Below are 27,929 nucleotides of genomic sequence, written 5' to 3' on the forward strand. Positions count from 1 at the left end.
AGAACTCTAAAAAGCAATTGCCAACTACAGTGAAGATCCCAAATACCCAAAAGACAACACAGAAGGAAAATGTGTCAGCCAGTAGGCTTGATGCCTTCAGAATTGTTCCCTAATTTATTCAGGAACAACAGAGATCTCTAGTACACTCTCATTTTAAGGTATTTTTCCTTCTGATAGCACTGTGTTTTCTTACAGTAAAATGCACAGAGTTACTGCATAAATCTGTGCCAGTCTCAACCTAAAAGAAATACAGTTTGCCAGTTAAGACGAAGTACTATTAGCACACTCAAATTAAGGAATATTTCATCCTAAACTCAAAAATATTAAAATAAATAAATAAATCCTTGTATGTTCACTTCTTTCCCAGTTGTTCTATTTCTTTCCCTATCCCTTATAAATAGTTGAAACTTTCAAATATGACAAGTATCGATTAAAGAGCAAAAGAATGGTGAAGTTAATTGAAAATTATTATTTCTTTGTAAGAAACAGACTTTCCAAATCAAGTGCAGACTGTAAGACAGCACTACTTAAACCTATCAGAAAACAATGAGAGCATTATCTATTTACGTAAGCTACACAAAGACAATATAAAATCCAAATGAAGAAAGGAAAGAATAAGAAAGTGATAAAATCCCAGGCTAAAAGTAGGAAAAAAAAAGTACTGCTTAAAGAAGCTAGATTAAGGGGGATTTTCATGAAAATAAAACTATTTAATATGCAAACGCAACACTTCAGCAATCTCATACAGCAGTATGGAAGCAAGGAACTACATAACAGGGAAAAAGAAAGTAAAATGGAAATGTAAGAGCAAATTTAAGAACGAAATTATAGAATCACATAGAAATAAAAACCACAAACTTTTGTGATGAGAAGGAAAAGGTCCATCAGAACAGTAAGGGAAAAAATTATTAATACTGAATAGACAACAAGGAACACAAGCAGTGAGGAGAAAGATGACTAAAAGGAAAAAATAAGCCCTCTGTTATTCTGGCTTCCACAATCATGTAAACACTGGAAAACAAATAATTAAATGAAAAGATGCCTGTAGAAAAAAAGATATGACCAACACTGAGGGGAAAATGCCACAGGAGATAACCACATTGTAGTTTATTTTGGTTCATGAGACCAGTTCTTTGTTCTGGTTTGGAGGAAAGATTTTTGCTCCATATAATAACCTTTCTACCAGGGGGAAACAAAAAATAATAATAAAAAGAATCCCCTACTTCCATATATCATGCTTAATTTAGCATGAGTTAAACTTCTGCATAATATTCACCAAACGTATACATTTTTCTTGGTTTCATACAGTCACTTTACAAATATAAAAAGCAAAATGAAGAAATGGAGAAATATTCCTTACGATTTTTAAGCACCCACCATTAAACACGATCTTTTAAAATTATAAAATATTGACACATTTATAAGCAAAAATAACCTTATCATTAATAATCGGAAAAAAAATATAATAGCATCAGATTCTAGATGACTTGTGACAAAGATTGTGTTTGAACAGCTTTGTTGCTTCGGTCAGCTGCCACCTTCATATGCAAAGAAAGTAATACAGATATCTTTCTTTGAACAGCACTGATAAAAAAAAATACAATATGTACCTGCAGGAAATCCCATTACATTGAATATTCTGTCCAGCTGGTCATGGTGATAAGGATTACTAGTTTTGATATCTTCTTGTCGACAATGGAATATTGGCTCTGATGTTAGCAGCTCTGCAAATATACACCCTATGGCCCAAATATCTTTAGAAAAGGAGAACAGAAATAAAAATCAAATGAATCTTTCCAAAACCATCTTGGTGAGGTAAGATTTAGTTAAGTTATCAGAGATACGGTCCCTGCATTGCAAATTTCAAGTTTCTGTTGTACTAGTGGCAACACTTCTTGGACTTTCCCTGTTAGCTACAGAGAGAAGTCCCTAACTCAGTAACAACACAAGGTTAACAACACAACGTTAAACATACAGGTTTTGTGGGTTGTTTGTTTTTTCCCTGCTTGGTTTTGTGTTTTGTTCTGGTGTTTTTGTTTTTTAAGTGCAGTCACCACTACTGTAAAAAGTGAATTTGATTTAAAATAGGAAAAAAAAAAAAAAAAAAAAAAAACTAGGTAAACTATTTGGGTAACTGTCCACAAAACACAAACAGAGAAGAGCTAGCCAACATCTTGCCCATTCATGGTCAGGCTGTTCCCGATTGCTCTCTCTCATCAGCCCCTGGGTTTAATAAATAGTAAAACATCCCTAAAGAATACGAGTTGAAAAGCAGTGATATTGCAATAAGCAAAATGCTATCTATAAAACTCTGCAGAAAAAGAGTAGGAAGAAAATTGCTCCATTCCCAAGCACCTTATTCCCCACCACCACCCTTTCTTAAAAATAACATTCATTTAAATATATATGTATATAATACATATGTGTGTGTTTTTCTCTGTGGATAGTTTTCCCTCTACCCCTTGTTTTTTGTCATTATTATTTTTAAAACTAAAATACTTTCAGTTGTAACCATTGTGTCCCAACCGGTAAAATAAGACAGCCTAATTTTTCTGATTTTTTTTTCCATTTTTTTCCAGTATTTACAAATGCAATTTCTAACTTACATAAAGTAAAGCTACGCTGAGCCTTGAATGAACAAGAAAAGGTCATGAACAAGGACAAAAGCAAATGATGCAGAGAGCATAACCCCATTACTCAGTGTTTGCATACAGTCAGTTTTTATCAATGCCAAAAGAAATTATGTACTAAAGGCCATGACCATCCATGCAGTTTTACATGCTGCAAGCAGAAGGGAATGCAATTACCACAAAAAAAGCAGTTTGAAGAAACATATAAAAATATATTTAATAAAAGAAATGCAGCATTAACAGAAGAGTTGCTGAAAATACATTTAAGTCAAAGATTACAATCTCTGACAAAAACTCTGATATGATTTTAAGAAAACAAGGGTGAAGTCTGAGGAAGGAACTCCAGGTTACAGAAATAACAAGATATATGCCAACATACAGTCTCCATGTTTGTGTAAAATAAGAAGAGCGCTGCAGGGGAAATTGTTTCCCCAGAAACATTTGTCAAGCTTTAATGTATCTTTAAAAAAAATATTATTCTAGACAGAAAAAACTTCCCAGTCCTCTTCACTCACTCCCACAGCGAAGCCTCTCACATCTATTAAGGTGAATGTCTCTCCAGTCTGCTCCTGGACTCTCCCCTGTCCTCCAGCTACAGCACAGGACTGCTCCTGCCTTCGGAGGTGCTTGACCACCAAACTGGCCAGGACAGAGGCTAGCAAAGCAAAGGCAGCCACACCTTGCCAAAGCTGATAGCAATCAGACTGGTGAGTAGGAATTAAGAGGCGAGGAGTAGGCAGCACTAAGCTGACGTAACTAATGCCATCTTCACATCTGCATTCTGTGAGGATGAAGGTTTTCTGGGTGTGCCCAGTGCAGCACCACAGCCCAGGCTGGTGCATGACGCTGACCACATCTCAGTATCTCAAGCGACTCCAATTTGTGCTTTGAAAATACACAAAGAGGTCAAAACACAGAGGCTTGAATGGAGCAGGACTTATTACTGGAAAATTACGTCTTCTACTGATGGCAAACACACGCCAAAAAGCAAACCTAAAATTTCTAATTTTTCAGGAGAAAATTCAGTACTGTTTTCACATTTACAAAAAGTGTAGAACATAAAATAAAATGTCAGGCTGCATTAAGCTTCACTGTTACAGATTAGTTTCAGTGCAGCCAACGCTTTCCATTCTGTACTTTCACAAGTTTATTTCATGCATTTATGAAACTAGGTAAAAACATCTGCAAAAAAAAGATGCACTATGCATCATCATATGGATTTTACCAAGAGTTTGAAGCTGCATCCATATCGTGTATTACTTCCAGCAGCATTTACAAAAGTCCTGTGTGGAAGCCATATCAAATTATGCTGCATTGCAGGGCATTTGGAGCCAAAAGCCAGAAATATTTAATTTCCTTATCTAGTCTGAGACCACAGTAAACTGAACAATTTAACAAAGGTTGGTGTTTCCTTGAGAAATCAGTAACGTACCTTTGACTCCGCTACTGTCCTTTGTACTATTTAACAATGCTTCAATATTTGGGTGCATTTTGCATGTAGTAGGTTATCCTCCGTGTTACTTACCAATAGCTTTGGTATAATGCCTTGCTCCAAGAAGCAACTCTGGAGCTCGATACCAGAACGTTACAACTACTGGATCCAAGTCTGCTAAAGGCTTCAGAGGTGAATTAAATAATCGGGCAAAGCCCATATCAGCTGCAAAATTCAAAGAGAGGCGTTTTAAAATTTTAGGAAGATTACCACATTTCTTTTTAAATGAACTGATTGAGTTCACTTGTTACTGCTACCATCACTGTGCTAAACAAAACACAAACACAGACTGCAGCAGATAGGAATTCTGTGAGCAGATTTCATTTTCTTTAAGCTTTTGTAGAAGTTACTGGATGTCACCACCTATAAAGTATATCATTATAAATCATTACTAACATGAGCCATTTGGAACGAAGAATTAACCATTGTTCTGAAAAAGCGCATCAACTCACTTCTCTCAGGACACTGGTAAATCCCGACTCATTTTACCTGATGTTCTCGAGTAAAATATTCCATTATTACCACATGGTCTTTCAAGAAGCAGCGTTTTAGATGTGAACAAAATGAGAGTTCTGCAAAGGTTAGAATGATTTATAATACATACATGTATGCCACAAAAGCTACCTCCTCGTGAAGTTAGCTGTAGCAAGATTTCCCTTACAAAAAAAAAGCAACTAAGCCTACGGCACCTGCCTCCCTACTAATTTTCTGTCACGATGTTATTTCCAGCACCAAGATACCAGTACTAGATACCATTTAGGCTACGATTTTAAAATGCTGTTTGGGCGATCGTATCATTAAAAATTGCTTTTTAGACTTGCTAATGTACAACTTCCTAGAAAGCTGTCTAAACTGGCAATGTAAGTGAGACAGGAAAAAATGGGCAGAGACTAAAATTTGCAGCTTCTCCCACCAGATCAGGTTCCCTACCCACCACTCCCCAAATCCCAAGAAACAGGGACTCTGTGGTGCAGGGATACGCACGTGCTGAGGAAAACTAAAATGAGATGAGCAGCCATTCTGAGGGTAAAGAAACTACATGCTATAGCTCACTGTTTGAGGGAAAATTGCAGTGTAAATATGGGTCTCTTGACTAAACAATATGAAATATTTTTTTCATATGCACTCCTATTTATGATTGTTTTATTGCATTTAAAAATAGAAACATTTTACAGTTTTCTACATTATCAATTACTCAAGATATGATCAAGTCACTAGTACTTATGAAAAATAAGGAAAATTGTTTGCAGAAAGTGAATTTATGACTCAAAATGACACAAAAAGCTTATAAAATTATTTTAAGTTAAATGCCAGTTATGTATTTTTTAGATAAATTAGTTACACTGGAAAAGTGGAAGCCCTTGGTACGGGTATAACTTCTGCGCTCTTTTCCTGCTGTGGTAATATCTTAAGAAAATAAGAAAAAAATCTACATTTTGATAACACACTTAGAAATACAGGGTTCCCCTCCCTCTTCCCCCCGGGAATGGATGGCTCAGAGGACTGGTGGTACGATACAGAATCCTTCACCTGTCCATTAACAGTCTGACTAAATTTAGTTGTGCTCTAAGTTATTCCCAAATTAATTTGAAACTATCCATTAAGAAATAAATGGGTGGTCTATGTGCAATTACTAGCAAATAGTTGTGTACAGCAAACATCACCACCACAGTTGAAACTGCATGTGCCCAGGAACCTATGTTCTCAATTTTGGAAGCAACTGCTCCATGACGAATATGGCAATAGGAAGAAAATTGTCACTTCTGCTGTCCGTGCTGTCCCTGTCATGTACATAGAAGACCTCAACCTCTGCTGTCGACTTTAAACCTTGGAAGGGCATTAAAATCTTTCAGGGTAGGGCATGCAGAAGTGTTCAACCCTGGCCTGTCTTTTCTCTGGATCTCAAAAGGGGAGGGAAAAGCTAGAGCGGCACTGAGCAGTCCAAGAAAAATCCTACCCCTAGCCTTTATACTAGTGATTAACGATATGGTTCAGATGAACAAAACAGTAAGAGTACAGAGCAACAATGCAGAAGAGTAATCTCATGAAGGAAAGCCAGAGGGAAGTGAAAAAGATGAACTATCCTTAAAAAAAAGCCTTCCACACAGGGCTGCATTCCTGTAACAAATGTGAGTAGGCTGTGCATTAGCAGCCCGCTATCAGAGCACTGCCACACTAATGCACAGCCTGGTATAGCTTATTACTGTTAGGCTACAGTTAATTTTTAGTTATTTGTTTACTTTAATTTAAAACACTTGAAATTCTACAAATTATCCTCTCACTCAGTAACTCCCACCAGAAAACATTACAGCAGTGGGGGAAGTGTTGGGCCATGACTACCCTGTTACAGCCCTTTAGAGCATTTAGTAGTAGTTCTCACTAAACATTTTATCTGAATTACTGTGTTTTCTGGACTTTAGGATCCCTTGGGCTTATCTCCAAGGGACCTGTCTACCCTTTCAAGAACGTTTTGCAGGCTAAATGCCACCTTTGACTCTGCTACAAAATTTAAGGTTTGTAGTAGTGAGTGGTTCCCTATTTAGATTTTAGAAGCAGCAGCAAAATAATGTCATGACGTTACAGGGCTAAATGGAGGAAAATTTTAAATCCCAGTTCTTTCTCCTCCTCTCCCCCTAGCTAGCTCTCATCCTTACCCCCACATCAACATCCCCCGCCCCACACAAACACCCCGTTAAACAAAATATAACAACATTTTCCACTTTTGATTGGTGAGGCTACAGCATTTCATCATCAGAACTGGTGGGGGGATCTAGTATGAAGAAGCCAGTCACTCAGCAAACAGCATTTAGACAATGTCTCCAGCACATACTAGTATGACAGTAACTACTTTAGGGGGTACAACCGCACCTCCAGAACATTCTAGCTTAAATGCTACACTGGGACTTATCAAAGATATAAACATACCAATTTTTACTCTTCCTCGCTCAGGACCTTCACCCATAACTAAAATATTAGCAGGTTTCTGTGGAAAAAAAAATAAATATACAATACATATACCACGATAAACCTAAACATCAGTCTCTGAAAAGTTAGTTAAGCTTTGTTTTTGCCAGTTTTAAACCAAATTTGTTTCGATAGAAATGACAAGTTTCTCTGTCATGGTAAAGCTGTGCAAGGACCCAGACACAGGCTCTCCCTGACTGCTTCTTCCTCACGTTTCCTCCCAGCACGGCCGTGCTCCAGCACCGTGCTCCCTTCGCTGCCACCCTGCTGCCTGTCCTGACCCCGCAGAGCAGGCAGTCACCAGCCTCCCGGATTTCTACCAAAATCGCCCTGGGTGCCCTGGGCACGAGGAAGACAAGACCGGTGGCTGCTCATGGCCCCTTCACCTCAGAGGCCTGGCTCGGCTCTGCAGCATGCTAGGCCCAGCATCATCAGGCACGTTGCAGGCACGTTACACGAAGAAAACATGTTACCACATAGTTTTATACGGGAGACAGAAATCATCTACATTATTCCTATTTAGAAGTGTACACCAGTTCAGAGAGCTGCAAAACAAGAAAGCATTCCCTTCACAGTGTCTTCCTCTCCATTATTTTAACAGCAAAATACGGATTATCCCCTTTCTTTTACTAGGGATGCGAGTTACAGGATTGTGCTAGAGTTCACTGCTTAGAAACATAACCACTCAATCCATAATCCATCCCCCATCCTTTATTTTCTGTCTAGCAGTTCAATTCTTAGAGCCCAGCCTCCACTTCTGCAGCCAGCGGACCCCTCACAGGCCAACACACTGTACGTAAATCCAGCCTGCACTGCTTACTTTGAGGGAGAAAGGCAGGAAATTCACTACCAGAGCTGAAAATTTATACCAGATTTTTTTAATAGCCACTCATACTGTAATTCTTGGACAAAACAGGGGGTCCTGATCAGTTGTCAATTATAGGAATTGTAATAGGGCTGAGTTACAGGTGTGGCTTTGCTTTCCCAGTTTAAGCAGACCTGAAGAAATGAAAAAGTAGTCCAGGAAGATAGTTTAGGCTGCCTGAAAATGAAAATAATAAACTCTAGTATCTCTTTTAGAGAACAAATATGTGATTTACCAAACACATACTCTAGGAAATTCTGGAGCATTATTAAATCTATTCGGCTTTGGTAGAAGCATATTCAAAGAGTTTTATGACCACAGTTTAACACTGATCTAGTAGTAATTCATATTGCACAAAACGAGATGAAAAATAATAACGCAGGAAAAAAAAAAAAAAAAAAAAAAAAACAACTTGAGAAACTAATTTACTACAGCTTATGAAAAGCTCCAGCGTGGATTTCTGAAGCTGTACAATCCACGTACAAAAGACGTAAAAGGAGTCTGGGTGCTGCATCTCTTCTCTGAGGACAGGCTAAAGAGGAAGCAAGTGTTACTGCTTGCCTGCTCAGAGAGGTAAGACGTGACCCGTTGTCTTTCCAAAAACAGTAACGACTCATCAGACCAGACTTGTGCTGTATTAGCTCAGTGATGTGCAGAAGAACTTGTGTCCCACACCACCAACTCCACCCCCACCTTTCCTCTTTTTAACTTGCATCAAATTTTGATCGTTTTTGACAAGTTCCAGAAATAAGCAAGCCTCATAAACCTTCCAATTCATAGGTAATACTGAAGTTTAAAGCAATTTAAACAGCTACGTAAAATAGAATTTCACCACATAAGCCATTTTATTGCTATGCATTAGTAAGTGCAAATGTGCGTATCTTTCATGAAAGCTGCTTCAGTGTATCTGGGCTGTTAATATGCCACATGCCTAATTAATATTTTTTTTCTTGGTAGAATTAATAATTGGTTACACAGGCACTGATATTTTTTTTCAGATCTGGATCTGAAGTATAGTTTTTCCTCCTGCATTTTCACAAGTTGGTAACACTCGTTACAAAAAATGCTTATAACATCCTCTTCATGCTTTTACCTTAAACTAATTTTACTATTTGGATTGTGATAGGAGCCATATTCACACACAGACTCCATTATGACAAACAACTAACCAGCACAGCACTAGTTAACAATTCCTGTCCCAAACTTCCCCTACCCTAAGTTCAAAGTAGGTACAGAGGAGAAGAGAAAGCACAAAGAGATGAGACAGCACTGGTTAGCAAAATAGGTAACAACAGCTTGATTCGTGCTCTTTTTTTTTTTTTTTTTTTTTTTTCCCTCTCAAGATTTACAGAAAAAGTTTTAATCCACAGACAATTTAGAAATCCGTGTAGGAGTCTTCTGAAGCCTCAAATTACAAAAAAACTCAAGTGTCAATCTTGAACAACCATTCATAGCAGTTCACCTCCTTCTAGAGTCAAAAGCCCTTCACTGAAAAAGCACTGTTTGAAAAAGAAGATTCTTACTGCAGACAACATTTATCACACGTACCACATCGCTGTAAAGAGAAACAGCATCACAGGTGAAGTCAAAGATTAAAACAATTAAATTTAAAATAAGAGGTCTTATTTTGAAGATGCCCATTCCTACAGTCATGGAACAACATTAGAACAACATCGTTAGTTGAAAGTATTTTCCAAACAAGCCTGTTTATTGACATTTAAATTTCATAGAGGAATATCTATTAAAAAATAGTACAAGGACAGTGCTAGTGTTCCTTAAACACACAATTTGAGGACTCCCAAAAACTATTGGGGTCCACTAACAAAGCGAAACCATGGGTCAGGGATTCTTGTTGTAGAGCTTTGACTCAAATCCACCATCTGGAGAAAAAAACAACACCCAAAAAGACAGATTGGGAGAAACTGAATACGTATTAGAAATTCCTATTTATTTGCAAAGAAAAAAAAGCAATCATTAGAGACAGAAGGCAGAAATCTGGACAAACTTTGGTTTAATTTATTAAAATTTCATTTCATTTTAATTATCCAGAGAAAATGAAAATTTAAAGCGCTTATTCAAATCATTTGGGCTAAGCAAGTGAAGAAAAATCTTTCAGCAATTTTTTTATCTTGTGTTCGGAAAAACATTTTTTTTAAAACAGCAATCTTTTCTATAACTACTAGTAAACAACTTTTAAAAGTAATTTCTTTTTGCTCTAGCATATTTAGTTTTGCCCTCAAGTAAAACATTGTTCAGGTCAGACAAATGCAAACAAGAAAGTTGTTGAGATCCTATATGAAATGTGAAGAGCCATGCAGCAATGTACAGCCAAATACTTCATGGAGACTAACCAACAACTTCCTGATATCACTATAGAGTTAAGAAAATAAAAAAAGCAAATGAAAAAATGCCTCCCCATCCAAACCTTCTACCTTTAGCAGCAAGGGAATAATTCATTTTCCTAGATGAATGGCCTTGTGACCATGGCACAGCACTAAATCTTGTCTTGTCCTAAATCTCGCTTTAGAAGTCAGTCAAGAAGTCCTACAGACAAATCCTATTCTTGTGCATTTAATCACTATTACCACTGAAAACAAAGATTCTCACTGAAATATTTTCATATACTTCTATTTTTTATTGGTAGCTGTGAAGTGCATAGAAATCCTAAGGAAGAGGGTAAATTCATACAGAAGACTGAAAGAAATGAAGGATATACTGACAGGATAAAAGATCCACAAAGAACTTCAGGCAGAACCTCTTCCATCTGTCTCACCTAAGACCCTATCCCACTGCCTTTTTACCCAGATCCTAAAGTGTTTGGTGATAAAGGCTGCACGGTCTTCCCCCTTCCTTCACTCCTCTCCACTGCAGTGATTTTCATCAGTTTCTAATGCAACAAATGACATTCCATCCATTGTCTTATACATCAACACAAAGTGAAGACAACCACCCCTTAGACTTGAGCAACTTCTTAGATCTTTCATGACCTACTCCTTTTTCAGTCCCAGTATACGGACTAGAACTCTCTTCTGCTCAGGGTTTCCTAGTACGTTATTTTTTTTGGCAGGTATTTTCTTCACATCTTTTCTGCAGGACAGTTACTGTATTTATTTTTAAACATTCCTCCATTTGAACAAACATCACAGTGAAATATTGCTTCTGAACATACACTGAAAGTGTGTGTGTTCAGTCGGGGGAAAATTTGGGCTTAGAAACTTATTCCATTTTATATTTTGTAGATCAAAATGCAAACAATGTGAAAATTATACCAATCTGTCTTGATGAGATGGAATCGCAGATCCAAAAAGACATCATTCTTGTTGCTCACAACGAGTTACTCGTAAGAGCAGGTGATTACTTATTCCACATCCACATGCTAGGTGATTGGAAATCACAGGGCATTTTCTTGTGCTCCAGGCAAAACATTCAGTCAGTTCCTACTTTCACTGTTTTACTCATCAGAGCAGTGAGGAGGAAAACAAGAGAATTTTTGGAAAGCTTAGCCACTGTGGTGCTTTGTGACTACTTTTGACACCAAACTAGGCCTGCAGAAACTACTACTCCACATATTGTTGGCTATTGGGCTGTTCATGAACTAGTTTGTTTTAAAGGTTAAACATATTTATCAGCTAATAACCTGAATTCCTTTGATCTATCTATGGTACTATAATGAGAAGCAACCTTTTTTTGCTTGCCAATTACTAAATATTTGCAGTAGTCCAATGTGTGTTTACAAAAAGAACAGACTGACCCTCTTTGTATTGCCGTTTTCATGCACCTTCCAATAAGGTTTAAGTATCATCCTAACTAGTTTTCCTTTGGACTATCCCATATCTAAGAGTCTGGTTACTAACACACCGCTCAGAAGAAGGCTCACGGCGATGGGGTGACTCAAACCAGTGACTTCTGCTGACCTCTAGCATCTGTGCATCATCAGTGGCCGTGCCACCAGCTTCCAGAACTGACATTTCTGCTTGTGATGAGCCAAGATAACTGAAAAAAGCTTAACATTTTTCATTTGAAATAAGTTTTCTTTAAGAATAATATTAAGTACAGTGCTTTTATCCCTGCATTTTTGCAATCAGTTTCAACAATGGTATCATTAAGATTTAGAATTACTATTCAGACTTTGAAGTATTATATTAAAGTGTATAGGAAGAGATTCAAATGTACGACCCCCATAATTGTAGGAAAATTCAGCTTCTTCAGCTGTATGTGAGAAAGTGCTCAAGAAGCACAAAACAAGTTAAAAATGTCTTGCTTTGAAGTTTGTAAATCAATGGCATGGAAAGAAAGAAGGATTTTGAAAGACAACTGCAAGGGCTTCCCAGTGTCAAGTTGTAACCTTCTGGGAAGACCATTTTTTGTGACAGAGGCAAAAATCTAAAATACTAATGTGATTTATCACTTCACAGGTTCTGTGACAAGAAAAGCTGTGCAGCACAAACCTAGGAGCCTTCAGACGTCCTGGCAAAATTCACACCCTCCTCTCATGGTCTGTGACCCACCGAACATTCACACTTCTTAGGCTGCATTTGCTTGTGAACAACTTGGTTGTTCTTCAAGTCATCGTAACATACACCAAAACATTTTCCCACCACATTCCCACATTCATATCACATTCTCTGCAATTGTAACTATTTTTTTTTTTTGAACATTTTATACTTAAAGAAAATAATTCAATTACATTTCCATTTTGAACAAAACTGATTACTGCAATGCTAAGTAGTGCTCAAGCACAATGAAAATGCCAGTATGCATTTATTCAGCTGATAGTATCAGCAATTTTCTCAAGTTCATTTCTCTCCTTGAATGAAAAGATGTGCATTTACAAATAAAGAATTAATTTTCATCATGTTAACTGATTTGCATCTTTAAAATAAATTATCATCAAAAGACCACTACGAACAATGTAATATTCAGCTGAAAACAATGGCTTCACAAAACCCAACATGTATTAAATCTAACTATTAAAGTCTCTTTAATTAAAAACACAAGTTCTGAAAAGCACTGGAAAATTTAAAATCTATTTAAATTTAATACATCCTATTAATTATAATTTTATAAAAAAAAGATCAGACGGCTTTTTGTTCATTTAAGAAAACAAAACATTCAAGCATCTAAAAATTCTCATTTAAACCAGGAACTGTTAAAATTACCATTAGCAGCCAAAAAAAAAAAAAAAAAAAAAAAAAAAAGCAGGCATGATCAAAAACGTTCAAAGTACAGAAAGTATTGGACAGAATAAAAGATACAAGGATGCCACGTCTATGCCAGGGAAGCCTTCTGCTAGGTACCATCAGCATATTTTATCTTGCTTGCAGCCTGATGAAGGCTGCTGGCTTCACTATTACATTTTTATGCTCTGAACACACTCCAAGAATTTCCTTCAGTTACTGGCACTCAAGTACTGAAAACTTGGGACAGTGTAACTTATTAAAACCTGTGCATAGTCTAATACAAAGGCATTTCTATCATTTTGATTGGAACTGAATTACTGCTGAAAGAAAAATTGCACTTCTCAGGCAAACCCTCCCAGCTCCTAAAAACGTAGAACAGGAGAAGTAGGAAGGTGCAACTTTCTGTACTAACTCCCCAAGGAAGAAAAGGGGATTACCATAAGTAAATAAATTAATTCATAATATATTTTTATATTTATACATATATATTTCTGCATCTTCTTTGTAGGAAACTCTACTAACATGTTAAACAGGGTTAACAAATCACTCAAATGTGTAGTAACAAACTAAACCAAACAGTCTTGCACAAATACATTTCCTGTGTATTTTGCTGTGAGTGATTACCCTACCCATAGGTCAGGATGACTGGTTACTGTGGACACATTAGCAACAGGAGGTTTTTTCAGCACCAAAATCGGCCTTCTGGCCATCCTGCAAAGCCATCAAAGCCATTAAAACCCAGGCTAGTAACAAAAGAACAACTTTAAAGCTATAGACAAGAAAGAAATCTAGTTTATGTATTTGCATCCCAATAATTTCACCTAATTCAAACAGAACTTTTTCAAATGAAAACACTGAAACAGATTCAATCTATATGTAAAAATCCTCAGGTACATATATACACATACAATACGGATAGAAAAATGTTGTAGATAATGATTTTATATATGTATATGAATGATATCCCTCAATATATCATCTTTATAATTATCAATACATCATTTTATTTAAGTTATTAATCTATTTCAATCCCCTGGAATTCAAAACAAGGCATACAGTAAACAAAAATAAACAAAAACTATTTCCAAACTTCAAAAAAGTAGTATTAAATGCATTTTAGCAAATCCAAATTTGATAGGATACCATATTAAAGAATGCCAGTTCTGCACGTGGCCATCCTCCTTTCTGAAAAGCAACCTGTGGGAAGGTGTTTTCTTTGAATACTGCAAAGATCTTCAGCTATTGAAAACAAGAAAGCAGAATGTTTTCTAACATTTCAATAAAAAGTAGTTGTGAAATACAGAAAGCTTCCACATCTTCATGTTTATTATGATAACAGCCCAGAAAATAAACACTCAGGAAATGGACTGCAAGTAGAAGAACACTACGGTCATCCGACCACCTTCCTCTACATCTAAACAGCTGCTGCTTCCTCCCCTTACTCCCATGATGCGTGTTAGATGGCAGAAGGAAGCAAGCACAAATTTTAACTGTCATCCCTCTTGCAAATGACTGATTTTCTCTTCTGAAGCATTTATGAAGGCAGTATAAATGGTCTCAGACTGCTGCACTACTGAACACACTTACGAGTGACTGAAAATGCCAAGTTGTCTACGTGCGGAGAGGTGGGATCCCTCATCGGTCTGACAGTCTTGGGTTTCTGACCAAAGATGTTCAGAATACTGTATTTTTAAATGCTCACTTATGAAAGTTGCATAGGAGAGAACCATTAACAGAAACCTCAAGTCTTTTGCATAATTTAAACCACAAAGACGATTTTTACAAGGAGCTCCTACATCTTCACAAGTAAGGTATTTGGGTGAAGCTTGTCAAACCTTTTAGTAGTCTAATTCTCCTCTCACGTTGAAAAGCAACAAAACTAATATATGATTACATGGAATGCAAGAGGATTGCTGTTCTAAGCAATACGAGGAACAAAAAACCCTCCAACACACTTTTCTGTATTCGTAGAAGAAGAGAAAAAGCTTAAATTTGTTCTATATACTTATAAAACATTCATCACAAAAATCCTTGACATTTCCTGTTTCAAGAGCAAAGATATGAAGCCTTTGTTAAAAGCCTTCACTGAAAAAAAAAATAGTCATCTTTCACACTTCCATATTTTAGCTCACCATTCCCTAATTCATCACTACATCCTTCAGTCGGAAGCATCTCAACAAGTGGATGTGCTCTATGATGGGCGCAGCTCCTGAAAACAAAGTCCTCAGCATCTGAGCCTTAGACCCTTCTCCCACTTTTCTAATTGCACGTCCTCCAGCTCCATCCTCTATCTTGCTTTCCCACAGCCAGAATTCTCCAGTTCCCTTCTCACTTGCTTTGCTTTGATGACCACGTAGATCAAGCAAGAAAAAAGGCATGTGGTATAAATGAGCAGGGAACCGCTGTCTTTAGAAGGAAGACAAGGCGAACTGGAAGTCTCTTTGGACAGCTGTCAGTATTTCTCCCAGGATGCATGCCTTCCTCTATTTGACCTCTGCTTTTCATAAAGTTTCTACGAACTTGATGGTTTTGATGTCATATCTTTTTATCAAATACCTCGGAAATTTGATAGATAGAAAAGTTACGTGGGGATCTGCCAAAAAAAACAGTATGCCCATGTAAGCTTTGCTTCCTTAAGAAGCCAACCTAAAGCCACACAATTTTGGGAGACAAACATAAGGGTTTGTTATTGTGGAACACACAACAACATTTGCATTTTTGGGCTATTTCTCCAGATACTGAAGTAGCAATGCTGTCAATTCTCCTGGAAAAAGCTCTCAAGTACCACCTTGTTTTCACTTTTAGAAAACAGTGCTCAGTATGCAGCCAAATCGATGTGTTTGTGGTACGGTTACTGAACTATGTTGAGCTGAACAAGGACAAACTTCTCTAAAGCGAATACAATGGGATAATTTAATTCCTTATGAAAGACATAAAGGAAAGACCTGAAGAGGCTTTCTTCAATTTAACACTCTGTAAGGTGAAGATGTAAATGGTTTAAAGAACATTCCTGAAGGATTCCAGCCTGCACTGAAGGGCTCGAGGGGAAGCAGGAGAGAACAAAAGTAATATTTTGTTATGCAAGTATTGAAGTTACTTTCATCCTCAGATTTAAGTAAGCAGCCTTATTTCATGATTTTGGCTCGGACAGAGTTTTCTTCACAGACACTTTTGTGATGGCTGGGGTAAAGAAGGAGGAAGGTGGGGATGTTGGGAGTGATGGCATTTGTCTTCCCAAGGAACCATTGCACACGATGAGCCCTGCTTGCCTGGACGTGGCTGAACACCTGCCTGCTGATGGGAAGAAGTGAATGGATTCCTTGGTTTACCTTTGCTTTACCCACTGATCTGTCTGTATCTCAACCGAGGAGTTCTCACTCATTAACCTTTCCAATTCTCTTCCACATCCCACCTGGGGAGAGCAAGCAAGCAGCTGTGTGGTGCTCAGCTGCCTGCCAGCGCTAAACCACCACATGTTTTCCTTCTGTTCCTTTTTGCTAGGTTAATTACTAAAGTTCTTCTATTAATTTCTACCTTGTTCTACCTTGATCTTCAGTTCAAGTTTTGGGCAAAGACTGGGTTTACCGTACCCTCAAAACGTGAGAACTTCATGTACTCAAAAAGCGTTGCCAATTGTAAATTACAAGGTTGTTGGACTGGGCTATTATCATTTAAGAGGGCTAAATATTTTTAAAATTATTTAGAGAAGATAAATTCTGAGCTAAAAAGTTAGTGGAATCTAATTTTAGGTTCCAATAAACAAAACAATCAATACACAAGACAAACTGATACAGTTGGACTCTTTCAAAATACCTGAAAAAGAAATTGAAAGGCTAAAAAAAATTACTCTTTATGTTGCTCTGATAAGGTTGGACTTGACCAGGAAGTCAATATGGCTTGGAAGAAAAGCAGTAGAGTAAAGGACATAGATATGGAAAATGTTCTTGAAATTGTGAGATTTCTGACCTTCCCTTGCACTCCTGTTTTTATCGGAATCGACTTTACAGACACGCTTTTTACTTGCGATCAGATAAATCTCTGCCAAAAGTCTTCCTATTCAGTACTTCATCTTAATGGGAATCTAACACCATTTCATGATAAAAGATTATCAAAAATGTTTAGGATTGGCATCCCATTTTTGCTGAACACTGGTTGTTTGGATAAAAAATTATTTTCAGGTTTATCTGTTGATCTGACATATGATCAATAGGGAGGTTTTACTCTCTCCTTTTATAATCCTTACCTAAAACTTAAGTGACCTTGAACTTGGTTATAAGATTTGAAGTTGATCAACCTGTAAAAAGCTGTGAAAGATTACATTCAATTGCTCAAATGGACATGTTCTATAAATTTAAAAAAATATATTCACTGTCTGTAAAGCCACCCAATTTGCAAAATCACTGGGAACAAAGACCAAATACCACTAGAAAAATAGAGTGGATACTGTATTTTCATTTATCTTTTCAATTTGCTTTCAATGTTAACTAACTTTAGCACAATAAGAATAGTATTCCACCCAAGAGTAAGTGACATAGAGCACTATGAGAGCACTAATCCAAGAGAAGTCTAAAATAGGAAAGTTAGTGACACTTAAATCTGTATAGAATTGGCCATTTTTTTAAATCTCTCTAGGAAGAGATACTTGGGTTTTGAGATAACTGTTGTTATGGAAGCCTTTCATACCCAAAGTTGGTTCAAATATAGAAGTGAAAAGCCACATAAGGACAAGTTTGTTTTTATTTTTTTATTCCCAGCAAGCAGCTGGAAAAGTCACTTATTACTATAGAATGATAGAATATCTGCGGATTCAAGTTGGAAGGGACCCATAAGGATCAAGTCCAATTCCTAGGTCCCCAAAGAACCACACCCCCAAAAAAAACAAACACCATATGTCTTGAGGGCATTGTCCAAATGCTTCTTGAACTCCAGCAGGCTTGGTGCCATGACCGCTTCCCTGTGGAGACTGTTCCAGTGCCTGACCACCCTCTGGGTGAAATTTTTTTTTTCCTGATATCCAGCCTAAATTCTCCTAATGTTTAACGTATTGAATTAGCATCCTAAAGGACATGACAGTAAATTCCAGGCCAAAGTCTAGTGTAAGAACTTCTCCCAAATCCCAATTCCTGCATTTTCATACAAATTGACAATCCTACAGAAATATATTCCATTTTATGGCCACGTAGCTATCCATCTTTGCATACATAATCTTTTTTCCTCAGGAAAGGAAAATTAAACTATGACCTCCTTCTCTCACCCTGCCGCGTTCAAGATAAGCAGCAAAAGTTTTCTTTTGATGTAAAACTTACTTTTGCCTTTCATCGCCCCTTCTTCACAGTGATTCTTATTCTGTATGAGCCTTTTAATCTTTCATTTTTTTTCTTACTCACACCTCTCCCTCCTCATCCCTCTCCCTGCCCTCCAGGTTCTCTTCTATTGATTTATCACGAGCTAGACTTCAGAATGTGAAAAAGCAATAACTAAACTTTTCAAAGCAGATCAGTGAAGATGTAACACGTTGACAGAATACCTGAGGTTGGAGGGGACCTCTGGAAATCTTCCACAAGCTGGTTGCAGGTGCACTCTGACCTAATCATCCAAGTCATTAATGAAGATGTGGAACAGTGCTGAGCCTTGGGATTCTCCACTAGCAGCTGGTGTCCGGCTCAGCTTTGTGACACCGATCACAACCTTCTAAGCCCATCAGCTCAACCAGTTTCCAATTCACTTCACTGTTCCAATTCCCTGGTCTGTACTTCACTAAGCTTGTCTACAAGGCTGTTATGGGATGCAGCGTTGAAAGCCTTACTAAAGATGAGATAAACAACATCCACCGCTCTTTCCCCATTCATCAGGCATTTTGTCACAGAAATCTTTCAGGTTGGCTAAGCATGATTTCACCTTCATAAATCCATGAAGACCACTCCCAATCACCATCAGGTCTTTCATTATGTTTCAAAACGGCTTCAAAGAGGATTTGATCTATCACCTTCCCAGGCATCAAGGTGAGAGCCACTGGCGTATTGTTTCCCAGTTCTTCCTTTTAGCCTTTCTTGAAGATTGGAGTGACATTTGCTTTTTTCCACCCTCAGGAACCTCCCCTGATTGCTGTGACCTTTCAAAGATTGGCCTTGCCACGACTTGATTATATGAAGCTAATGATTTTATATACGTCTGTAAGCTTTTCTGTGGTGAACTGAAGGACCTGAGAAGTCTGCCTTTTACTTTTCTGACTGGCAGGCTGGTAGCACTGCAGCAGTACCGTGTGTTTCTATCTTCAGATCTGAACCTGTACATAGCTGACAGCAATTAGTAAATGAAGAGGTTGACCGAACACGCCACTGGCCACAACAATGCCCAAGAAGAAAGCAAGCTAAATGGATTTTAATTAGCAGAGCTGGTCTGTAAAAAAGGGAAAGATCACCACGGTGCTTTTCTTTGCACAAAGTCAGTGACACGAGCATGGAATGCTTATTTCTGAAGTCTTCTATGATAACTTCCACACTTTCAGTCAATTTTTTGAAGTTTTAACCTGAGCCAAAAAACGCTCAGAAAGGTAGGCAAGGAAATAGTTATGACCGCTGTAAATAAAAGCAGTAAGAAAGATGAGATAACACTATTTTAACTACAGAATATTTAGAATTATAGTAAACTACAATTCACAGCAAAGCCTAAGTTATTATAACCAAAGCAACAAAAAAAGTTCTGCTAGACACATGGTTCTTTCTCCACCTCAGGAACACACAGGTAATGAAAAGTACAGCTCAGAATTGAAAACCTTTGAAAAGGCAACAGCTGACACCAGAGCTATGATTGTTCCCCTCCTCCCCCCTAAAGCAAGTCGCCAGTAAGTCATTAAAATGCCATTTAGAAAATAATGCCCATTATCTGGTTATACATTTAAAGAGGGTCAAAGACCACCCTGCCTGTAAAAGCTGTTAACTTCTTTCTAGTAACGGGCATGGTTTCCATATTTATTTTTATGTTTTTTGTGCAAATGACCACAGTTCTGGGAGCACCAGAGCAAGACTGAAGGGCATTCCTGTATTTCTGAAGCAGCACTTGAATACTGATGAGGGAGACATCCTTTGATTCAAGGGCTCTAATGTGGAAACTGGTAAATTGGCACGGTAAAAGTTCTGTGTAAGTGTCTGCCTTAGGCAAAGTGAAATAAGTGATTCACAGCCAGAGCCTGGAAAGGGACTAAGGTGTTGCCTACAAAAAAAAAACAAAAACACCCTTACAGTGGCTTCTCCTCACTTTTACTGAGAGCACATCTTGAATATTCCTGCCAATCCCAAAGCTGGCAGCAGGTGTTCTTGGGAAGAGTCCAGCTCTCGGGCAGCTGGTTTCCAACCAGCACAGTATTAGAAGTTTGTCCACCTGAAAGCTTATTAAAAAACAACTTTCATCCCACCACAGCAGTTGAGCTGAGCAGCACACTAGGAATGCATTAAAGACGCTGTGCTAGAGTTAGAATTTCCTGCTTTTGGTTGTTCTTTTATTATTTTTTTTTTGCATTTTTTTAAGCACTGCTGCACCAGATGAGCACATCAAGTACTTCCAGTGCAAAATCAACTTAATTCCCAACATAATCCTACTGCCACCACACAAAACCGATGGAGGAGTGCTCGTCTCTTGGCTGAAATCCTGTTTGGACAGGCCTACCATGCCTTAAAAAATTGTGATGCACTTCTCAAAGTCAACAGGCACAGCATAATAGTTGCTGTGACGTGTAAAGGGACCTCTATTCTGAGCCCAGCACTTGAAGAAGTCTTCCAAGCACACTACAAAGACCACCCTTCTCTTCCCTCATGCTGCTGAGGATGCAGATTGATGAAAACAGATCTATGGCCAGTTTTCTGCTTATTTTTAGTGTGGAATAATCTCGTCGAGTACAGGAAGAAGTCCAATAGCTGGATATAATGAAACAGAACAAAGACTAGGAAACGCCGTCAGCAAAACGCAGTGTTTCAAGCATTCTTGATAACTAAACTCACAATATTATTAAAACCGTAATTGATGCACTTTGGGGCAATTACATGAAGTGTTCTTATTTCCTTCCTGCTACAGACAGAGCATGAATAAACAATCTGCTTCCAATTGCTCGCAGTCATGGAATTAAAAAAAGCTGAAGAATATGCAAGTCAAATAAGAAACTTTAAAAGGAATGACATTCATTGGTTGAGAAATTTTACGGGTGTGTTTCAAAGGCATGAAAACAGCTAACTACTTGAGCATAGCACTATTCAAAGATAATATAATCAACATAGCCCTCGCTGATAGAACCGGTGGATTGGCTTTCATTTAAATGGTGAAAGAGCAGTAACTTCACTTTCTTTGCTGTTTCTTCTAAGGTTTGCATGTGTTTGCTTCGTAAAAGACAAACTGGGACTAGAGAAGAAAATGGTGGTTGATTTTCACGCATGGGTTCGATGCTGCCATCCGTTTTAGAGCCATGGCTGGGTCCCACGCTGCGTTCCAGATTATGGGCATGCTCCTGCCTCCTCCCCACACCACCACTGTGCCACTGGTTAGGCCCAGGCCCCTGTCAGCTCTCCTTCCTGCCACACAATGCGGCTGTCAGAGTGCCCAGAAGCTCAAGGAGTGGTGGGCCGGCCACAGGGGCCCTATTTTATAGGGCCTGCAGCAAAGGCAGGGCAGTGGTGGCCACTGTGGCCTCAGCCAGCCTCTGTGGTGCCCAACAGGAGTGGCCCAAAGGCAGCTGTGTTGGGAGCAGCCTGGACAATGCCCTCAGGTGGAAGGAGGAGGGTTGGGGGGCTGAGAGCCCCTTTTCTGGGCCATTTGACTTGCCAGAGAGAAAGGCTGCCCCTCGGCCACCGGGATTGCCCTGCACCTCCCACCCTGTGCCCTGGGTTTATTATTAACACTGTTTTTTAGGTAATTTCATTCTATTCTGTACAGAAAAGAACAGAAGCAAGGTGCATCTTCAGCCCTATTTCCCACATGCACTTTGTGCTCTGACTGAAGAATTTATTCCTCACATCACATCTAATCTAAATCTCCCCTCCATTTGGTCAAAGCCATTATTCCTTGTTCCATGGCTACACTCCCTGGTAGAGTCCCTCTCCAGTTTCTTTTAGGCCATGTTTATGGGTTAGGTGGCAAAACTGCAGGACCTTGCAAACTGCAGCCTTACCTACCTTGCCCCACATAATGTTTTCCAGCTCAGGCTCTAGCCTCTAATCAGTGTAACACAGAATCAAAGAAAGGTTCAGGTTGGAAAAGACCTCCAAGATCACCTGGTCCAACCATCCCCTACCACCAGCGTCACCCACTAAACCATGTCCCCAAGCACCACGTCCAACCTCTCCTTGAACACCCCCAGGGACGGTGACTCCACCACCTCCCTGGGCAACCCGTCCCAGTGCCTGACTGCTCTTTCTGAGCAGAAATGTCTCCTCATTGCCAACCTGAGCCTCCCCTGGCACAACTTGAAGCCGTTCCCTCTAGTCCCAACACCTCACAATGTCACCCCTTCCTCTCCTGGGATGTTTATTCCTGGCAGGAGACATAGGCCCAGCCCAGTCCGTGTAACTATTTTTGTAGGTGGTAGCTGCAGGTCCCACACCAGGTAAAGGTGTCCCAGCCCCTCCAACAGTGGGGACCCCCATCTTCCCTTGACCCTATATCACTGCTTTCTTTGGGTTAGACCGATGTGGAAAGGGAAGCAGCTAATAAAAATTTTCTTTGTGTTCTGGTGCAAAGTGGGACTGTGCCAAAACACCCAGTAAATCAAGGAGTGCCCCAGCTTGGCCATCACAAGACAGAGCAAAGACCGGGGGGCAATGGCCTTTGGTGTCTACTTGATGTGGATTCGTCATCTCACAGGAAAGACCACAGCTTTCAGGTGGTCTTTTTCTGGCCAGAGCAAATGAAAGCACTACAAGGCACACAGATGCAGTGCCACCTAACCCTGAGCACTCACAAGGGGCAGAAGGGCACAGGCCATGCTCAGGGACACCCCTGCAGACCTCGGAGACATTTTGGGGAAAGAGCTGGGCTCCAAGCAGGCAGGCAGGTCGACAGCTCACCATTCCCTTTCTTTGGAAAGGGAGATGTGCAAGCGCCCAGAAATCCCAGCCATGAACCAAAACTGATCTGAGATGAGTCCGCGTTATACAGTAATCACCCTGCAATGCACAAGAAAATAAGAAAGATTTTTAAAGATGAGATTGATCAAAGAGGCTGTGAACTCTAATGGAGATCTACTGGCTCGCACCATAACGCCAGCACGGAGGCCAGTTCAGCTCAGATCCCAGCCTCTGCCTTTTATCTGCCGTGCACTCAAATGACCAAAGCCTCTTGCTGAAGCAAGACCCTAAAAATCCTGCTTTTCTTATAAAGGTGCAGGGATGGGGAGTTTGTCTTTGTACCAGCTCACTGTTTCTGCCGAGGCTTTGCTGCAAGCAGGGCACAAAAAATCCTCTCCCCTGGGCTGCTCTGAGCTATCCCAGCTCGAGATCGTGCTGTGCCTGCATTGCACGGAGAGCCTGGACTAGAGGGCTTGAAAAGTCTACGGGGGAAGCCCAAGGATGGGCTGAAATGCAGGATGCTGAGAGCAGCCACCAGTCCCAGCTCAGCTGCAGGCAATGCTGTGGAGTATGGACACCTTGATGTCAAAAGGGCTTTTCCACCTGCCAAGGAGGGCTCTGTGGAAAAATGCTCTCCAGATCTGAATACCAGGAGAGTTGTGAATACCAGCCCAGTCCTTTTATTGTCAAATGTCATATTTAAATGCTTTAAGATTCAGTGTCCTGAGCGCAGCACCAGCAGAGGAAAGCATGCAGTCCCTCCCTCTGCCCCACAGGACAGAGCCCTGCCAGCCCCACCATCTCACCACAGTGGCCCTGCAGTGCCCACTAATTAAAGCAATGATGATAAAGCCTTAGCTGCCCGCCTAATTAAGCCACGGCAGAGAACTCTTCAGCTACTCTGCTCCTGCTCCTTCATTTTGCCTTCATACCTTATCACAAAGGTAGCACTTTATAAACATGAAAGGTAGGCAGAGATTAGTGTCCCTTTTATTTGTGCCATCAAGATCTTTCATTTTGGAGCCTCGTATTTATCTGTGCTCTGCTTTTCTAACTCCTGGTTTTTTTCTTTCCTGATTGGTTTAAGAGCACATAAAGTGAGATTTAATGCACCTGAAACATTACAATTAACTGCATTGTACTAATAACTTAAAGGAAACAAATAAATATCAGCAGCTGTTGCACTTGGGAAATTCCCCCGTGCTGCAGGAAGAAGGCCTGCTGGTCAGGGAACGTGGATTATTTTTTTCTGACTCCATCCACACAGGATTCAAGGACAGGACAAAACACTAGGAAGTCAGCAAGCAGAAAGCAGTAAATAATGAGGGAGCTGGAGAGGTCTAAGCTCTGTTCTGGCTGCTTCCAGATGTAAATTTTGTTGAGTTATGCGTCTCAGCATCACAGTGACACGTCTGGGATGTGAGGGAAACCCAGGCAGGTAGCATATCTTCAAAAAGCCATCCAGGACTCAAAAGTTATCTATATTACTTTCAATAGGGGAGAGCCTGACAGATAAAAGCTTCCCACAGAGCAGCAGAAGGGGGAAGGCAACCCTTACCTTCTCCTCTCCTTTATTTGCCTTTATCATGTCCAACCCTCCATGTACTACATCGCACGAGCTTCCCTCAGCGTGCAGGGGAGCTCATGACTACGTAACACGCTCTGTGTGACCAAGCATTTGTGGGGCCAGGGTCCTGGTTAAGTGACGGAGGGAAACTGGAGAAGAAAAGGAGGCCCCTGCTGAAGACTCACCCCTGGGCTGATGACTCCACTGCTTCTTGTGCTCTGGCCCACGCAGAGCTGCAGCCTTGGAACCCCTTCAGGTCACCTCAGCACATCCCTGCAGGGCGCCATGCGCTGCAGGGGTCATTGAGTTTCATTACCTGTCCCATTGGTGCTAGCAAGAAGAGTTTCTCTAAGCTTTCTTTTATTTCTGGCTACAAGAATCAGAAAGATCTTAACGTTCACAACTTTCCCTACCCTAATGCTAGCTTCGTTAAGGCATCCTAAACACTACAAAGTAGCACTTCAACGGAGGCCAATTACTTCTCCAAGAAAAGAGCTTTCTTAACCTTAAAAAATTCCTTATCTTAAGAGACAGATGTATCAAAGAACTGATTTTTCTGCTGAAGTATACTCTTTAGCTCCCTTTTGCCCCCAGACAACATCACTCACATAGCTAGCATGTGAAAACAAAGTAAGCACGTTACTTGAGCAACTCTATGTCAGTGTGCAGGTACTCACATAAAAATACACATCATTTCAATAACAATCTATCCAGCCACCCAGTCCAGAGTTGAAACTGGTGATTTAACACAGACCAGCAATATTCCTGAAGTCTAATGTTACAGTCATCCTGGAACAGAAACCCACACCTCAGTACAAGCATTAACTTGAGTTGCTTTGCAATGGATTTGCTTTACATTGTAGGGAAGTCTCAGCTTGCAAACTCAACCATGCACCAAGATGCCCATCTTGCTAAGACAAAATACTAAGAACTTACTCAAGCTATCCCCAGGAACCCTGAAAAAAAATGAAGAAAGCACCTGACGTACAATTCTGTCTCTTCCGCTGCACTGAATATGTGCCTTCTAAATTCAGCAAACTTTCCACTAATTAAAGAGCTCAAACTGAACATTTTTGAACTGACAACCCCCACAGTCTCCTTGAGTAAGGCAGCACATGCAGCCCCTGCACAGCTTTGATATGCTTTCTCACCAACGTGGCTTGACAAGCTTCCAGCGGGATGACCTCTCAGTCTCTGCCTCAAGCTTTTGCTTTCTCCTCGGATTATCAGAAGATAGCCAATTGTGATGGTGGTTTTTTGCTGGTAAAAAAAAAGCTGCTTGCTGGACTGAGACCACCAACTCATTTCACATAGGTCAGAAAATGAGATGGTAATTTTTTTTTGGCTGTTGCCAACAAACTATTTCAGCTACAGACCTAGATGTGAAAGGCTCTGTAATAAATTACCAATCTCCTGAGCCATCCAGTTAACATGCATTAGTTTTTTCACTCAATTATACTCATACTTTAAATGCTTAAGCTCATAAATTTTCAGAAGCTGTAGGAAGTAAAATACCAGAAAATTCAGACTCTTGATGACAGGTCATTTGTTTTCTGTATGCCTCAAAAATATACTGAAGAGTACGGTTGCAGGCATGTAATTAGAGTAAGACATCACATTCTGGTTTAAAACCAAGTGTCTAAGCGGTCACATACTAGGTATTTCTATTTTACATTTTGCTCCACTATTTCTCAAGTCACGACAAAGCCACCACAAGCTTTTTGACTTTTTCTTAGTGCTGAGTCTTTTGTTCGATTTCTAAAACCAGGAGCAAGTTAGAAGCAATATCCATACAATTGTTGCAATAAAACAAAGCTTCCTTTTATTCCAGTTCTAAAAGTGTTATTATTTTTCAAAGACAAATGTTTTACCGTCAGTTTAAACAGAGACTGGCACTCTGTAAAAGCATTTATTAGGCATGAAAATAGAAGACAAATAACTAGTCATTGACTACATTTCAAAGAACGCTATTAAAGATATTTCAAAGAAAAAGTGATTCTTAAAGAGCAGTAAGGAAAACAGGTTTATTTTACCAAGCACAGAACAGCACTGGTAATACTGACTTAAGGGAATGACAGGTCAGACTAATGATACTCTCATGTACTAATGACATTTCATTAATTAGAAGTGTTGTATATAGTATACTATATTGATAAAAAAAATGCTATCAGAGTAAGAGCTGTAAACAACTGGGTCAAGAAAGCTACCTGATTTTAAGATGACAGAACATTGTCATATGCAAAAAAAAATCTGTGGGCATATTTCAGAGGCAAATATCTAGGAATTGGTTAGATTTCCCAATTTTAAACATTCAACAGAATTTGTTGGTTAAGAAACAGTAGCTTAAGTTAAATTTTTTTTGCTTACACTGCAGTTAGGATAAACATGAGTTTATTTGCAGAAGCCTTCAGAAGTTGTCATGGCTGTCCTTCTGCTAGATTATACATGCTATGAGAACACAATGGCCTTGAAAAGTTACCTTCTTAGAGTAAAACTGATTGTTTCAGGCATTATTTTTTCAGTTTTTATTTCAGCAGCTCTTGGAGCCAATCATCCCTTCTCACACCTACACGCATGCACTATTTATTTCTCAGGCCTGCAGTCATACTACCAGAGGCATACTCTGTACTTCAACATGCCTGATATTTAAATGAACACGTTCAAAAATAGTTTCAGAAAAAATCAAAAAAGTAAACCAGCCATCTGATACACTTCACTTCCATTAAGCATATTTGATCATAGCAGGCTTTAAAAACTTGCTCTCCTAGACAGGGCTGGCTGACCACTGTAAAAACAGTGCTTTTATTTCTAAAACAACGGTCACTTGCCCTTAGCACAAAGGTTTTGGTTTCCCAGAGGTTAAAAAAAATAATAATAAACCCTGCCCTCAGTCATCCCAGTGCTAAAACCCACTGCAGATCAACTTACCAAATCCCTGTGCAACACCCAGTTGGCATGCAGGTAGTGAATACCATCCAGGATCTGATATAACAGTGACTTCACCATTCCCCGAGGTAACTGAACTGGTTTCTTGTTTGCTTTAGAAGCCCTGTGAAACTTGATTATATGCTGTAAAGGGGAAGAAGAAATCAAAATAAAGAAAATGTTTGCTTTTTTAAAAAAGAACACTATAGCATTACATAAAAATATTGCCAGCAGTTCCTTACACACACGTCTTA

At 39.4% G+C, this 27,929-nt stretch overlaps 1 protein-coding gene across 5 annotated transcripts in view; it reads right to left on the bottom strand.

Moving 5' to 3' along the window:
• CDK8 (cyclin dependent kinase 8) overlaps positions 1–27,929 on the bottom strand; it is a 73,216-nt gene that overhangs the window by 14,722 nt on the left and 30,565 nt on the right. For 4 of the 5 annotated variants that reach the window (XM_027469486.3, XM_027469483.3, XM_027469494.3 and 1 more), the window contains 4 exons: positions 27,679–27,819; positions 7,048–7,105; positions 4,156–4,287; positions 1,611–1,754 (listed from right to left, as the gene is read on the bottom strand). In XM_027469486.3, coding sequence (XP_027325287.1) covers positions 1,611–1,754; positions 4,156–4,287; positions 7,048–7,105; positions 27,679–27,819 — 475 coding nt within the window. The remainder of the gene's footprint in view (positions 1–1,610; positions 1,755–4,155; positions 4,288–7,047; positions 7,106–27,678; positions 27,820–27,929) is intronic. The other variant, XM_072032662.1, reaches the window with a different exon arrangement.

This window comes from Anas platyrhynchos, chromosome 1 (genome assembly GCF_047663525.1).
Source record: "Anas platyrhynchos isolate ZD024472 breed Pekin duck chromosome 1, IASCAAS_PekinDuck_T2T, whole genome shotgun sequence".
Taxonomy (NCBI): domain Eukaryota; kingdom Metazoa; phylum Chordata; class Aves; order Anseriformes; family Anatidae; genus Anas; species Anas platyrhynchos.